Genomic DNA, 15,463 nt, shown 5'->3' on the forward strand with positions numbered 1-15,463 from the left:
TTGACATCGGCGCCCTTGTCAAGCAGCAGCTTCACCATAGATTCCTGCCCATGTTTTGCTGCTACATATAATGGGCTCTGGTTTACGCTGTCTCTGCCATTGATAGAGGGGGCAATATCTCTTCTACATGTATCGAATATCATTTTTGATAGAGCATGGAGCCCAAATTGCGCCATGACGTGTAACCATGTGGTGTTTTTCCGATACTGCTGGCTGTATCCCTTTATTTTCCACCCATCATTCGGAGCTGTCATTACCTGCACAGCACATGAAATCAAGCCGCGATGCATAAGAAAGGTGCATGCTAGCTCGTACACTTCATCTTGAACTTTTGCTGCGTGTTGTCCCCAGTACCGAGCCGCATAGTCTAAGAACACGTTCTGTGCTAACCTGCTCTCAAACTTCTGATCAGAGGAACTGCTGCCCTCTCGGAAGGTATTAAATGAGAGGTAAGAAAGGCATGTCGACGCGATGTGAAGTTGAGCGCCAGGATTCCACTCCTCCTTAATGCGCTCAAAGTATTCTTGTGTAGTATAGTGCACGAGACGGATTATAGCGCTCTCCTCGTCGACAATAACGAGGCCCGCGCATATTGACAATAGCTCTTCGACGTCCGGTATATTTTCTGGGTCAAGCTCCTCTTCATCTTGCTCTACTGCCAAAGCACAGCACATCTCAGCTGTAGTAAGCGGTCTTTGTGCGTATGTAATCCATGACAGAACTGTCTTAGCTTGTTGGTTGTCTCTGGGTAGCTGGCCTTCTATTCTTTGGATTGCTTCCTTATAGGCATCATCAAGCGCTGTGGAGCCTTTGGAGAATTTACCCAGTGTTAGCTTTACATCCTTTGGGGTCCTCTTGTCTAAGAGTGAATCTGTATGTAGGCGAGCGAGAAGGAACCTGAAAGCTAGTAAGCCTATACCACACCACACTACACCACTAAGCGAAACACGTACATGCCATCTGCAGCCTCTGCAATCTTTTCTTTCACCATATTCTGCAGTCCAGAGTTGCGCTGAATGCAGTTAGGCAGCCGGTAAACCTGGCCAGCCACAAATCGCCTCACATCATCGTCTGTTGCCCGCACCTCAAGCTTCGCTACTTTCTCAAACTCTCGAACAATTTCTGGAATAAAGCGCGATGTAGCCATAAGACGCACATCATTCTGAGATTGTAGAGTTCGGATACGAGTCAAGAACTGGTGGCGGTTACCATCATCGTGTGAGCACTCATCAAGGGCGTCAACTACGATGTACACGGTCGAGAACCCTTCAAGAACTGACACCAAAGTTGCAAATACCTCTTGGTTCGATGGCCTAGTCCCTCTTTTGGCATGCTGCTTGTGCAATTGTTCTAGGGGTTGTACGAGCGAAGGTTGACTCTGGACTAGCTGCTTAAGAATAGCCGCCAGCATACTAGTAGCATCCTGGTCTTTCTTAGCCTTGTAGTTGAAATATACATACGCAACCCCCACTAAACCGCTTTGCGTTGTTCTTAATAGGTGATCGATCACAATGGCCGATATCATGGTCTTGCCAGCTCCTGGGATCCCTGGGCAGAACAGTGTCTCTTTTGGATCACGGAGCCATCTAGCAAACTCTGGAGCACTGAGAAACCACTGCCCTGTCCCTTCTTCTCTGCGACCTATAATATCAGACTGTTGAGCAGGATAATCGGTCGTTGATATCCATTTCACAAGCTCGCTGTGCCGTGCATCGCCTTGGGCCTGTCGTATCGTCTCGAGCCCAGAGTTTATGGTAGATGCATGCGCCCGAATAAGGCTACATTCTTCTTTAATTGCTTGAGATAGTTTGCTTTAATGTATAAACAGTAGATCTGCAACAATAACGCGTGGGCTTACTAGTGATCCATCTGCAAAGCAATCTCTACTAACGTCTTCAAGCGTTCCATCCTGTCTAAAATGCTGGAAATCTCCTCTTTCTTGAACTTCCATATTAATGCGTCGCCTACCTTTTTCATCTTAGTTCCCCCTGTCAGCTTGCTCTGCAGCTCCTCCAACGCTTGCTTGAACTGATCGAGTGGGCCATTTTCAGTGGCAAGGGCCCGAACGGCGGTGTGCCATGGTGTATTGGACCTTCCCTCTTCAAGACGGAACCTAAGGGTTGTGAGAAGACTGTTGAGGTTGGCCGCCTCAATCGCGCACTTCGCACGGTCTTTCGAAACATCTTTAACGTCATTCAGGTAGCAGCCGACCTTACTCGAGAGTTGGAGAATAGCAATAATGCTGGCTGTCACACTAAGTGGGTCCATGGCGAAGGTGCACGAAATCTATAGAGACAAAAGGGCGCCTGGTAGTGGTTAAAGGCATGATGAAAGACAGCGCTTTGGAAAGAGCGATTAGGCTGAAGGAAAACGCTTGGTACGGTTAGCGTACGAGATCCGCCTCGTGTTGTGCCCTGTGCCTGCAACCATTGGTAAGATTAAGCCCCGCCTCACAAAGAACTTCTGTAGTGCATTCTATAAAAGCACCTAGATGCGACCAGACACGGGTATGGCTTTAATTATATGTTAAAATGTTACGGTTACAGCGGAAAGGCTACAATACAGCCTTGCCGTACCCGCCGCGGAGCCAGTGCAGATATACTTCCGTATTTAGAGCTATCAGCTTCCGTCAGTGGCTTATGAACAACGTTTCACCGTCACATTTGTGTAGGATATTGGATATTACCACTGGGAGTAGGGAGGACATCCGACCTGCATAGCCCTTGACCTTATGAGATGGGGGTTTCTGTACGTGTTTTGGTAGCCCCAAGGCATAGCTAAGGTTGAGTTAGATTGCAAGGCTGCGGGGCTGATCTCTGGCTTTCTTGCCGAGATTCCGCAGACTTCTTCGCACAGCCGTAGCCTTGACAGCCTCGAGCTTGGGCTTGCTGAGCTGACGAAAGTAAATTACGCTGTAATAAATATGTGAGGCACACAGACCTGGTTTGCACTAACTGGGATAGGTAATCGCTTCAAATGGAGGTACCGATTGGCGGAGAGACTTTGCATGAATTTGCGTGCCATAGAAAACACGAGGCTGATGATGACTTCTCAGCATTATAGCGAAGTTCTTAGGCTTAGATAAGACTGTTTTATGAGTATTTAGAGTAGTAAGAGCTTGATGGTGGTGCTGTGGTGAATAAACACTGTTTTGTTCTAAAAAGAGGCTCTGCGTAAATTAGGCGAAGGCAACAATGGGAACGTAATTTTTAAGATAGAAAGGGGTCTTGGATGTTTGGGAATTAGCCACAACCCACGAATTAGTTAAAATCATGGTAAATTTTTAACGTATGCACAGATTTTGACCTGCTCAAAGTTCAACTACCCCTTATATTTTTCGGTACGATAGGTTTTTCGCCGCGCAGAGGGACGTTACCCTAGGGTACACATATCGACCCAGTCTGCGTTCGCGTATCGCTAAAGCTTTATCGGCGGTGGGTTATTCCTGCCGAAACGAACTCAGAGCTCTCAACACCTCTTCTCAAGAGACTAACATTGTTCACGTTCTTATCAGCCGGCCGCTGTTATCTCTATACCAAAACTAAAACCGGACTACTCGACTGTGCAAGTGGGCATCATGACCTCTTTTCCTGCTTCTCGGTGGTTCTTTGCCGCTTGAGATTTTAACTCACAATGTCTGTTGTATTCATTAGCACAGGTCCAAGGACGGGTTAGTCACCCTCTTCCCATTCCTCATCGAGGAAGCAAACAGACACGAAGAAGCTATCTGCAGTTGACGCAGAAAACCTCCGCTTAATCGCGGAAAAATTCCGCGTCGCCATCCCTGCTAAGGACGAAGAGCATTATTTGCACCTCCTGAACAGCCTCGACGCTTCCGTTCAACTGACCGAACCCCTACCCCCTTACACCGACCCACACCTACTACTCGACCCTGAGACATTACCTCGTACATATACGAAGCTTGGTGGTGTGAAAGACAAGAATCGGCTGAACACATGGAGCTATCAAACCTGCATCTCAATCCGATGACGACTATATTGGAGGAGAACAAGATTTTGCTGGAGGTGATGGCGGGATATGGTGGTATTAATCCAGAGTGTATATTTCTGACGCTGCTGAGGGAGAATGTGACTAACTACTACGTACTCCTTCAAGCTTCGGTTTCAGAAAAGAAAAGTAAAAGAGTATAGACGCTGTAATCTACTGGCGGTAGTACCCGCCTTGGCAGTATAAAGGAGGGCCTCCAAGTATCTGGGTTGTCCGAGGATGTCAAATTAGTGATCCATGCCGCAATAGCACAGTTCAAATCCATCAGCGCAGATGTTCAGGAAGTCAGCATCCTAATATATCTCATTAGGCCTTCAACCCAAACGGTTGTCACTCTCCCTGTGATCGGGTCCTACTGGCTTCAGAATCGTGTTCCGCCTTATCTGAACCACACCATGCTGGATGTAAGGTCTCCGGTCTTCAATCAAAAATACGGTTGAAGGTTTGAATAAGCATAATCCGGGGGTAGTGAATATGGTCTTAAACTCTGCGTTTCTCAATGAGAAACCATAAGCCAATACCATGGCCGCAAAGGCTATAACGCTCGTACAGCAGCTACAAGAGGCTTATGGCGAGGATTCAAAAGGGCTCGATGTCCTGCTCGCGCCAGTGAACCCCAAAGCGGGGAGCAAGCATCCAGAAAATGGGAAGAATGTGGCGGAGAAGATGTATCCGGCAATTAGGGCGACGTTGAATACATGCCAATTCAACATCACAGGGCGTAAGAACCCCACAATGCGTAAAAATATATTGTTCTTGACTTGGGTAGACCTGGGGTTGAGTATGCCGGCTTGCTGGGGCAAGGTACCAGACGGCCTGGACACGCCGCTAGTTTCTATGCAAATGGTTGTGAAGAGGTTCGACGAGATAAGTATTTATAGGGCTGCCGCCGCTTAGGAGGTGGGAGGACAAAGTCCTGACAAGTGGAATGGCCGGCTCAACTAAAGGTTGCCTGATCTTCAATAGATTGGGCAACTGGAAGGATTCCCATTTTGGCTTCTGCCATAGATACTTCATCTTCTCAACGAATGTGGAATACGGTAGGGGTGTAGTATAGGCCAGAAATTGGCATCTTGTGGCCGCTCTCCCCATATTCCAGCGAGAGGTTCAACAGGTACAGACCACCCTAGTCATGCCCCGCGTCATGTAAGAACATGCAGTAGTGTAGATTTGTATCATTCTTCATCGTCTTCACTGTCTTCCTCGTGCGCATCCTCGAGCACTGTTTCACATTGCCTTCTCAGCTCTTCCACGCCAGGGACACCCTTCCACTTGTCAAGGATCCTGCTGACGTCTTCCCACTCCCTCCCGGCCTCCTCAGTGCTCTCGGTATGGACCAATTCCCTCAGCCTGCGCGGGGTATCAAGAACCCACCGCACGGTGTCCTTCTCTTTGCTGCTTCGCGTCGGCTCGTGATCATCATGCACCATTTCCACCCGTACATCCAAGCCCAGACCCTTGGGGCGTTCCGGCATACTCTGCATTGAGGAAGACAAGGAAGCCGCCGTTTCGGCAATGTGTGATATCGCAGGAGATAGAGTATGGGTAGTCGGGGCCAAGGGGTCCATATTCGTGCGCATGCGGCGGATGGTGGAAGTTGCGGAGAGGAGTTTGGAGTAGTTGTCGTAGACGAGGGACTTGCGGTCGCTATCTAAATTTCGTATCTCTGGTGGCTAAATTAGTACGACGGGCTGGGAAGGAAGGGTGTGGAATCTGGGAGGAGGTACATACGAGACACCAAATCAGCTTCTACTTTCAGCACCCCCGATAGCCCGGATGTAGTCAGGACGTTGCTAACGAAGGCCTCGGCGTTGAATCCTTCCTTATCCAGCTCGGTTAGGGATTCCTCGTCCTCGGTGGAAACAGCTACCCGGGTAGATTCTTCAGAGATTTTGGACTCAGCGTCTTTGCCAGCTTTTAGCCCGTAGTAATCGCGAAGGGCGGCACGATTTCGGCGGGTGTTCGTAGGTATGGGTCGGGTGGCGTCGAAGGAGGTGCGGGTGGATGAAGGAGAGCGGACCGAGGTGCTGACGCGGGGAGATGCTATAGTAGACATTTTAGAAGTCGGGTTGTGAAGAGATAAAAGCCAGACAACGAAGAGGGTTTGTCTAGAGAAGTGCTGGAGCTTGCGGAGCTTGCAGGGCTTGGGGGGGTCCGATGCAAGATGCAAGGTTCGGCCTGGGCGAATTTGGCAGAGGCCCTTAGCATCCCTGCCAATCCGCGAATCTTTCGCTCTCCCCTCCATCAGTACCTTCACACTACCTTCACCACTACCTTCACCACTACCTTCACCACTACCTTCACCCTTACAAATTCTTGCCGTCTCAAGATATGATGCCTAATTCACTTTTATGACTAGATGGTGTCTGTAATTCCCGCCTGAATGGCGAACGCCCTCCTCGTTGAGGTCACACAGCACCTCCACTCTCGCCATCTCCACCCCTCCCCGCAATGGCTGCAAACCTTCATCTCGGGCACGCGTCCCAACACCCCCCTCCCAGCCCTCAAATCGACCGCCCTTTTCCGTCTCCTCGCAACCGACATTGCCTCCACCCTCCTCCCCCCGCCCACCGCTCTCTTCCCTTCGGACATCGCCAACGCCCGCATCCAGTCTCGGCACCTCCATGGCCCTCTCGTCTGCCAGGTCCTCGATATTGAAGACATCGGCCATTCGCGCTGGTCGCAGGTTGAGGCTATTGAGTTGAAAGAACGTGGCGAGACGACGAAGGGAAGGGAGATTGTGCGGGTTGCGCCCGGCGAGAATGATGCAACGGGGGACGCTGGCGAGACACCGGCGGTGGCGAGTAAGGGGCCTTTTAAGTTACTGCTACAGGATGCCAAAGGAGCGAAAGTGTATGCATTTGATTTTAGAGGGATGGAGGGGCTGAATACAGACATGAATATTGGCCTGAAGCTTGTGTTGAGAAATGTTGAGGTTCGGAGAGCTGTTGTAATGCTCGAACCTGGTGGTGTTCAGGTGCTTGGTGGGAAGATTGAGGCGCTGGATAAGGCGTGGAAAGAGGGGAGGAAGGAGAGGCTGATGGCTGCTGCGAGGGCTGGGAGAGAGGAGAATGCCCGCTGATGCCAGACATTATAAGGGAACAATGTCCTTCGCAGTTAGTTAGTCATTTTTCCACCATCTGGCAACTGAGCCAAACAGGAACACATGATCGAATCCCTGTGACCCCACGTTGCGTTGCCGATACTGCTGAGCTTGGCTTGCACGCTGAAATGCTATCCATCCCTCCGGTGGAGTCTCAGGCCGTAGTCACGGTTGAGTTCGAACAACTACTCCTAATTCCTTAGTTAGAGGAAGATGGTCTGTGGTTAATGTCATATGATGTAAAAGTAGTCCTTGGTAGAAGATTCGTTTTGGGCTTATAGGTTTCGTCCCGGGGAACGCCTCGTTTTGGAAGTACAATTAGAGATGGCAAGCAGCCATTTCCTACCAAGCCGTACCATGAGCACCTCAAGAACCCACAGTCTCGGCAACGTGACTTCGGTAATTACAGTTTGGGTAGAGCAACTGTCCTTCGTCATACCACTCTACATACTCTCCGGCTTTTGATCAAAGTACCAAGCCTTCCCATCAACCTCGTAACGCGACCTGGTCCACGTGCGACTCGGTCCCCGCTGTACTATGATCCTTCGGCCCTCCGATGCATGGCGTGAATTGCACTCAATCCGAGGCACCGTCCAGATGAATGTCCTCCCGTGTCACATTTTTCGCCGTGAAACTACCTTTTTTGCCTGCCCGAAGACCGACGGCTGTTGGCATCCCTGAAATGCCAATGCTGTGAAAAACGATGTTCTACACCACTTGGTTGATATTTACGAGCTGTAATTCTATACGTCAATCTAAGCGCCGTCTCGGGTGCTCTTTCTTGCATTGGACGTCGAAAGGGACGGGGCTGCTCACTCCGTTTTGCAGAGTGATGTAGGAGTGCGTGTTTTCGATCCCTGTAGGGGAAGTTAGGATGTTCGAGCCATCGGTCACTCTATCACCATCTTGCCGATGGGGGATGGCTGCTAGATTCTGACATACACTCAATCTGTGAGCTTACCTCACCAACTGCGAACTAAACCTACCAACCGCGAACTGAACCCACCAACCGTGGGGTGAACCCACCAACCGTGAACTAAACCCACCAATCGTGAACTAAACCCACAAGCCGCGAATTGAACCCACAAACCGCAAAGAAACCCTAGTGCACCGACAAATCTCAGACTGGCGACCCAGCGCGCGAGAACTGCCATAGATGTTGAACGCCGGACTTGCAGAGGTCAGCTTCTTTACTAGTCACCGGTGTTGAATCCTAACTTGGACTTTCTAGTAGTCGGGATCGTTGGAAAGTTTTGTGTTCCTTCGATTTGGATATCACAGCGCAGACAGCCGGAGAAGAGGGGGACGGAGAGGATGTTGAATGTCTTGCTAGAGGGGACAATAATCGAGCCCTCTTTTCTACATACTTGGTTTGTGGAGAGGGGAGCGTCGACGTCACCAATTGAGGGGGTGATTGGGGATTGGGGGTTTCATGGCGATGGAGCCGCATTTCTAAGTAGGGAGGATGTGCCATTCTAGAAACAAGAAAAAGTGACGAGAAGGACCAGGAATCTCATAACGGCGGGATACTGAATACTGTGCGATGTGCAATGTTCTGTGAGTTCCTGACTTCGTGGAGAGGATTCGTGGGTATTACTGTCTTACAGGCTTAATAGGTTCACTTATTATGCTATCAGTACAGTCTTCTATCCAGAGCCTTGAAACCTCTTCTACGAGCGCCTTCCATAGTAAAGAAAATAAATCCATGCTACAGTGACGCAAAATCTTCGTGTTGCTGCGACGTCCCAAGGACCTTCCAGGTTATATGTACGTGTCGGATCCAGGTCTCGCAGACGCCGGCTAGGAATTTCACGCTAGCTCACTTTATAACTCATTCATAGCCGCTTCCTTGCCGAAGGTGTTCAAGAAGCCCAAAAGGACTTCCGGACCAGAAGTATCTTAGCATTGCGGATCGGCCGGAGGAGTGTGAGCGAACAGAACCCAAGCCTGGGAAGCCTGGATGACGAGGGCTGACTCGATGGAATTGCGCATTCCCGAATGGAGCCTTTGCCATCACGATACTGATCGCGATTTTTAGAAGCTGGCAGCTTTCGACGACTCAGTGATAGCGCTTTGGCCGAGAAGGTAACAATCACTAAGCCCAAAACGGTCCAGCGCCTTGGCCAACCATCCATTGTAGTTGAAACTACATTCGCATAGCCTGAAAATATAGGACGGTAGTGTTGAGCCTTGAGGATTAAAGCCTGAGGATATTTAAAGACACTGGAAACCCCGTTTATCAACCACTCTAGCGCTCTCTCTAGTTCTGCTCGTTTGAATGTGTCTGATGAAGCTTCTGCGCATCCTGTTGTGGTTCCCATGATAGGCTAGTTCCGGAATATGCTGGGCCGTGCGTACACTTGTGGCGCCCTTCGGCTTCATACCGTTCTTTTAATTGGCTACAGTAACTCTCAATGCACTACTGAACGAACCCCTATTTCTTCAAAATTTCATGCGTGACACTTATGGAGACTGCCATTCATATAAGGGGTGTAATTCAGACGGAGGATAATGGCTGTCCTGCTCAAGGCGCAGATTTAAAGCATCGAACTTGGATCTATAGTTGAGGTCACTCAATGGCGGCATTACGGAGCCTACTCGGAGCCTCACCTGCAAGAAGTGCACCGCCGCAGGTCGAGAGTGACGATGTCTACCCTGTTCATATGCTAGATGACACCAAAACACTCCGGCACATAGTCGTAACGTGGACATTGCGCTTCAACGATGTGCTGGACGCGGAGAGACTGCATACCTCGTTGTCGAGACTGCTGGAGATTGGAGACTGGAGGAAGGTCGGCGGTCGGCTGCGATTACAGGTCAGCTTCTCATTTGATCGTCTGCGGCCGGTCAATAGCTGCTGACTTAGGCTCGTTAGGAGAATGGAGAACTGGAGATTTATGTTCCACGTCCCTTCACGGCGGAACGTCCTGCCGTGTCCTATACCCATCAATCCATTGGCATGGATATCGAGGACCATCCGCTAGCAAAGACCCTCCCTAAAGCAACCAGCTCCCCATCCATCCAGCCTGGGCCTCAGGGCTTTCGAGCCTTTGCAGCTCGGGAAGATGCGCCAGCGACGCTCGAGGATTTCATCTACCGGGACACGCCCCAACTATCTCTTCACATCACTTCGTTTAACGACGCCACGCTCGTGGCTCTCTCATGGCCGCACACACTTATGGATGTCATGGGCCAGCAAGCCCTCTTGCGTGGCTGGTCTCTGGTGCTCGCCGGCCGGGAGTCAGAAGTGCCGCCTATGCTCGGTGCGCGAGAGGATGCGATATGTGCAGCCGCAGATGCTCATGTGGAGAATAAAGAGGAGTTCAGGCTTGGACAGAAGCAGCTGATGGGATGGAATATGCTCATGTTTGGGCTGCGCTTTGCCTGGGACATGTTGTGGAACCGGGTTGTGGAGACGCGCACCATCTTCTTGCCCAAGACGACGGTGGCTGAGTTGCGACGCCAGGCACAGGGCGACCTGGCCACCCAAGGCGGTGGGGAGGGGGAGCCTTTCATCAGTGAGGGCGATGTATTGACGGCGTGGGCAATCCGCGCGGTGGCTTCCTCCCTGCCGCAGCCACGGCCTGTGACAGCGCTTCACGCGCTCAACGCGCGATTCCGACTCTCGTCACTTGCCCAGGCTTCGGGTGTTTATGTCCAGAATATGGCAGTGGCAGCGTTCACGTTCCTGTCTCCCGAGGTTGCAACGGGACCTCTAGGACCCATCGCTTTGGAGAACCGGCGCCATCTGATTGAGCAATCGACAGAGGCTCAGGTGCTGGCCTTCTTGCGCGAGCTGCGACGTGAATCTAAGTCAAGCAGTGACCCGGCGATGGTGTGTGGCGAGTCTGGCGCCCTGCTGATGCCCCTGACCAACTGGACACGGGCCGACTTCTTTAAGACGGCCGACTTCAGCCCTGCACTTGTGCGTGCAGGCGAGACAGGGCAGTCGAGGAGTAACCCACCTGGAACCATGATTTTTCATCACGCACAATCGATGCAACAGAGCCCAACTGTCAGAAATGTAGTCGTGGTTCTGGGAAAGGATTACAGCGACAACTACTGGCTGACTGGGACTCTATTACCCCCGGCTTGGGCCAAGATCGAAGAAGACCTCAATATGACATGATAAACGCGCTAATAAGTCAAAAAACAGGTTCCTGCGATATGAGTCCTCGATACCCATAGCTATAATTATATCTCATTTCATTCACCCTGTTGCATATATAAAATTCCGCTGGATATCATGATAGCCCCTGCCGGGCTGCAATCTCCTCCACAAGGCGGAATGTCTAGTCTTCCCACGCAAGATGGACTTTTGGTAATTTGACGCCAAGTAGGCGTTGCTAGCGACCGATCTTATTAGGGGTGAATCAAACTTTAGTATATTGGATTTACATATCTTACTAAGGGGGCGTTCTACGATAATTCCCCTTCGGCCTATTGTACCAACACCTCGAACCTGGTACGGAAGTGTGGGAAGGATTTTCTGAAGTCAGGTCCCTTTTGAATAGAAGCATCCCGAATTCCAACCATCAAGAGTAATAGCAACCGAATAGAAGGAGGTACAACTTGCGAGGCAATACTCGACTGTTTGCTCCACCAATGAGTTGTGCATCCCACCAAATGTCACGGTAAGCTAGGATATGCTACATGCTGTCTACGGAGATCTCCCGGCCTGATCACAGGCACTTAACTTTCTCCATCTCTTAGTACACATGCAACTTTCATAAAACCCCGAGTCTCATCAAGGGCTCCACTCCCTTTCTCCCTAAATTGCCATGACCCGTGCGTTACTTGGGGGTTTCCTAGTTATTTAAAGGTTTCCTATGTAGAGAGTCTAGTATCATTTCAGGCCTTATTGGAGGCTATATTAGTGCAATTAAATACTTTGAGTGTCCGTACGCAGCAGCAGCGTCGCGGCCTGGATACGAGCGATCACGCACGAGCAGGATCACGTATCTATGTCACATGATGCTCGTGCGCGAACCTCCGTGCGCGAACATCTAGATATCCCCCTTTTCCTCTGTACAGAGGAAAAACAAGAAGCAATTAACACTAGTTACCTAACACCCCTGTGTAATGTTTACACTGTGCAAACCTCTCTGTCTTGTACACATTTGCTAACACTAAGTGCTAGCTAGCAGAGAGTCTATTTAACACTAATTAGTAGTTTAAATACTGTAAAAGAAAAAGCTTTTTTTATACCTTTTTATTTAAAAGTTTATATATAAAAAGAATTCTTTTCCTTACTACTTTAACTATAAATTAGTAAGAGTAAAGACAGAGTCTAATTTACATGTAAGTAGCTATAAATCTCTATTTAGTTACCTAAGTAAAAGTAAGAAACCTGTCTATATAATACTGTTTAAAGGTATTATATAAATAGTAGTGCTTATTTAACGCTAAAAAGTCTGTTTTATCTTTTTGCATAAGGCTGTTTAGAGGCAGCGTACAACAAGAAGTAAGACAGCGCGCAACAACGTATAATTAACTACTATAGAGCAACAAGCAACGCTAGCTCTATCTATAACTAGCTAATATAACATATTAACATATAACTAATACATACTTTTTATAGGCATCTTAGCAAAGACCTTAGTAAAGTAGATAAATATTAAAAATTAGGTAAATAAAATTAAACTATTAGATAACACACTTAAAAAAAAGCTTAATTTATACATAGCTAACTTAATTATAAAACTCTACACATTAAGCATAATAAACATATGTACGCTTAAGAACTTTTAGAATAACTTTATAAAGTAAAAGCTTATACACTTTAAAAATTTTAGCTAACTATTTCTATAAAAACTAATTACTACTCTATAAAATAAAAGCATTAGCTTTAAAAAAGACATAATAAAAGCTACTACACTATATAGACTTATAAAAAAAGAACACATGTTTACTGTCTTACTAGAGCATTATATAAAACTATTACTACTATTACTAGTTTTAATGTAATAGAGGATGTCTCTGTATAAATTACCTATAGACTTAATACTTCCTCTGTAATTAGTACAACTACCTTATAATAGCTTACTATATAAGAGCATAACTAGGCAGCTACATGTTCCTGTAGCCACAGCTCTACATAAGATTCCCTAAAGCTTGTACCTACTATATATAATTTAATTACTGTACAATCTATACTAACTTTTACTTATATAAGATATTACAGCAGAGAACCTTACGCCTAAGAAGGTTATATAATTCTAGAAGGCATAGAGAAAGAAAAACAACTACATAAAGTAACTATATAATATTCTAGCTAATAAGGCTATAGTATTTATTAAGCTCTACTAACACCTTGCTATTTTTAAGGCATTATACATAAGCATCTTTTCTAATATCCTTAAAAAGCGCGTACACATGTTCTACTTTTACAATATTAGTCTAGGATAATTATAGAAGTTACTGTATAAGCAGCTTAGTAATTACTTTAATACTAACATAAACTATAACTAGTATTAGATAGATTAAATAATAATAAGCTTTATATAAAGTAAGTAAAAGAACTTTATAAAAACTTTATATAAAGCTTTTAAAGCTATAATTAATAAACTTACTCTTATATAAAAAGCTCTTAGTCTATAATTTTAAGGCAAGATACTGCTTTACACTGCTATTATATAAGCATGCTAAAGGTAACTTAAACTTAAACAAGCAATATTTTTAATTAAGCCTATATATAAGGCACTATATAGTAACCTCTATTTAGCACTTTAAGTTATAATTAATTAACAAAATAATGCATTTATAAACAAATTCTAAAACATGTACTACACTAATAGGTAATATAGCTTACTATGTATATATAGCTATTAATAATGTAGAAGAAGCCTAAAGAGATATAAAAGATTATTTAAACTATAGTCCTCTACATAATTAAAGCAATGCTTTGTCTGTTATAAAAAAAATGTTAGTTAATAAATTATCCTTACATAAATTAATCTTATGCAAAACGCTAATATATCTCTTTATATAAAGAATTTTATAATAAGACACTAACACATAAAAAGGTAAATGTGTACATTTAAAAGTTTAAAAGCAAACTAGAGTAAAAAGAAAAAAAGTTACATAATAATAATAACTTAGATAAAAAAAAAGGTAAGAAGATTATTAACTACTTTACTAATGCTACATTTCTCTACTGCGTGACTGCAGAGGACATCTACAGCCTAGAACCTAAAGGATACGCAGAATAGTTTATCCTTAAAGATTAATACTATACAGCATACTAAGGTAAACTATAAAATACTAGCGTAGTAAGGATCTCTACTATAAAGAAGTTATAACTTAAAGTATACCTATAAGAATTCCCTTATATAAAAGTAAACTAGACACTAAGAAAGAAAAGTATTAGCTTTAAAAAATAAAAATTAACAGAATTAATTAGTACTATATAAATTACTAACCTAGTTAGTAATATAACATATTACATTTTAGACACCCTAACACTATTCCTACTATCTCTAGCAGATGTAGACTAAATAGGTGCGTACTTTAACAACATTTTAAATGTTATTATACATAAAGACAAAACTACTATCTTTATTATATAAAAATAAAGACACTTTTTTTTTAACATTAGTAAAAAAAAATTTATGTCTTTCTTTACTAAATTAAAACTTTACTGCCTCTACTACTAATTTAGACACCCCTGCATAGAGAGACTTTAGAAGATGCTAACTAGCGCTAGCCATAACATTAATGCTGCAGTGCTAGAAGAGATTAAGAAGTTCTGCTACCTCTGCTAATTATATAACTAGTGTTGAATAGGCTCTGACAGCTAGCTGCTTATAGTATAAGCACTTAAGTAGCAAGAGTAAGAGTGGTGTACAGTGTGCACAGCGTACAAGGTAGGTAAGGTAAGGGCAATATGTTTCTAGTTCTATTACTCTTATCTTTCCTCTGTATAGAGGAAAAGGGGGATATCTAGATGTTTACGCACAAAGGTTCGCGCACAAGTATTATGTAACATTAATACGTGATCCTGCTTGTGCGCAATTGTTTATATCTAGGCCGCAACGCTGCTGCTATGTACAGACACTAGCAACTTTTCTTTTTATCTAAAGAGTTACCTTCTGTACGTGTTACCTCTTTTCTATCTGTGTAGGTTTATCTAATTATGTTCTGCCTTTACTTTACTCTATTTATTAGAACTTGCCTTAGTAATGCTATGCGTTAGAATAAGCTAGTTATGCTATGTAAATAGCTTTTCTCTTCTTTATTCTTTACTTTCTAAGCCTTACTATATAATTCTCTAGCTCTTTTCTTTTTTTATATAGTGCTAGCAGTAATAGATTCTTATAATAAAAAAGATAATTATGTATAATATAAAAAAAA

The 15,463-nt window shown here is 45.5% G+C and overlaps 5 protein-coding genes across 5 annotated transcripts in view; 3 read left to right on the top strand and 2 right to left on the bottom strand.

The window, feature by feature from the left end:
- Positions 1-2,313, bottom strand: part of BDR25DRAFT_287501 (ankyrin) — a gene marked incomplete at its 3' end in the record, with an annotated part of 4,502 nt that extends 2,189 nt beyond the window's left edge. The window contains exons 1-4 of the mRNA XM_033688330.1: positions 1,859-2,313; positions 1,298-1,811; positions 954-1,225; positions 6-897 (exon numbers count right to left, since the gene is read on the bottom strand). Coding sequence (XP_033547364.1) covers positions 6-897; positions 954-1,225; positions 1,298-1,811; positions 1,859-2,268 — 2,088 coding nt within the window. The 5' untranslated portion in view covers positions 2,269-2,313. The remainder of the gene's footprint in view (positions 1-5; positions 898-953; positions 1,226-1,297; positions 1,812-1,858) is intronic.
- An 808-nt stretch (positions 2,314-3,121) lies between these two features.
- BDR25DRAFT_355617 (uncharacterized protein) lies at positions 3,122-5,158 on the top strand (the record flags this gene model as incomplete). Its single annotated transcript, XM_033695488.1, has 11 exons — positions 3,122-3,135; positions 3,189-3,202; positions 3,247-3,275; positions 3,317-3,340; positions 3,382-3,603; positions 3,676-3,930; positions 3,963-4,121; positions 4,197-4,443; positions 4,523-4,865; positions 4,906-5,038; positions 5,108-5,158. 11 exons carry the CDS (start codon positions 3,122-3,124, stop codon positions 5,156-5,158), a joined length of 1,491 nt encoding a protein of 496 aa, XP_033547365.1.
- A 25-nt stretch (positions 5,159-5,183) lies between these two features.
- On the bottom strand, positions 5,184-6,064 carry BDR25DRAFT_226387 (uncharacterized protein; the record flags this gene model as incomplete). Its single annotated transcript, XM_033685205.1, has 2 exons — positions 5,184-5,674; positions 5,740-6,064. 2 exons carry the CDS (start codon positions 6,062-6,064, stop codon positions 5,184-5,186), a joined length of 816 nt encoding a protein of 271 aa, XP_033547366.1.
- Positions 6,065-6,259: 195 nt separating this feature from the next.
- BDR25DRAFT_303970 (DUF1767-domain-containing protein) lies at positions 6,260-7,420 on the top strand. The gene has a single exon (XM_033690112.1). The coding sequence runs from the start codon at positions 6,392-6,394 to the stop codon at positions 7,088-7,090; it is 699 nt and encodes a 232-aa protein (XP_033547367.1). The 5' UTR covers positions 6,260-6,391; the 3' UTR covers positions 7,091-7,420.
- A 2,267-nt stretch (positions 7,421-9,687) lies between these two features.
- On the top strand, positions 9,688-11,240 carry BDR25DRAFT_287514 (uncharacterized protein; the record flags this gene model as incomplete). Its single annotated transcript, XM_033688331.1, has 2 exons — positions 9,688-9,927; positions 9,990-11,240. 2 exons carry the CDS (start codon positions 9,688-9,690, stop codon positions 11,238-11,240), a joined length of 1,491 nt encoding a protein of 496 aa, XP_033547368.1.
- Positions 11,241-15,463: the final 4,223 nt, after the last annotated feature.

This window comes from Lindgomyces ingoldianus, assembly GCF_010093535.1.
Source record: "Lindgomyces ingoldianus strain ATCC 200398 unplaced genomic scaffold BDR25scaffold_17, whole genome shotgun sequence".
Classification (NCBI taxonomy): Eukaryota; Fungi; Ascomycota; class Dothideomycetes; order Pleosporales; family Lindgomycetaceae; genus Lindgomyces; species Lindgomyces ingoldianus.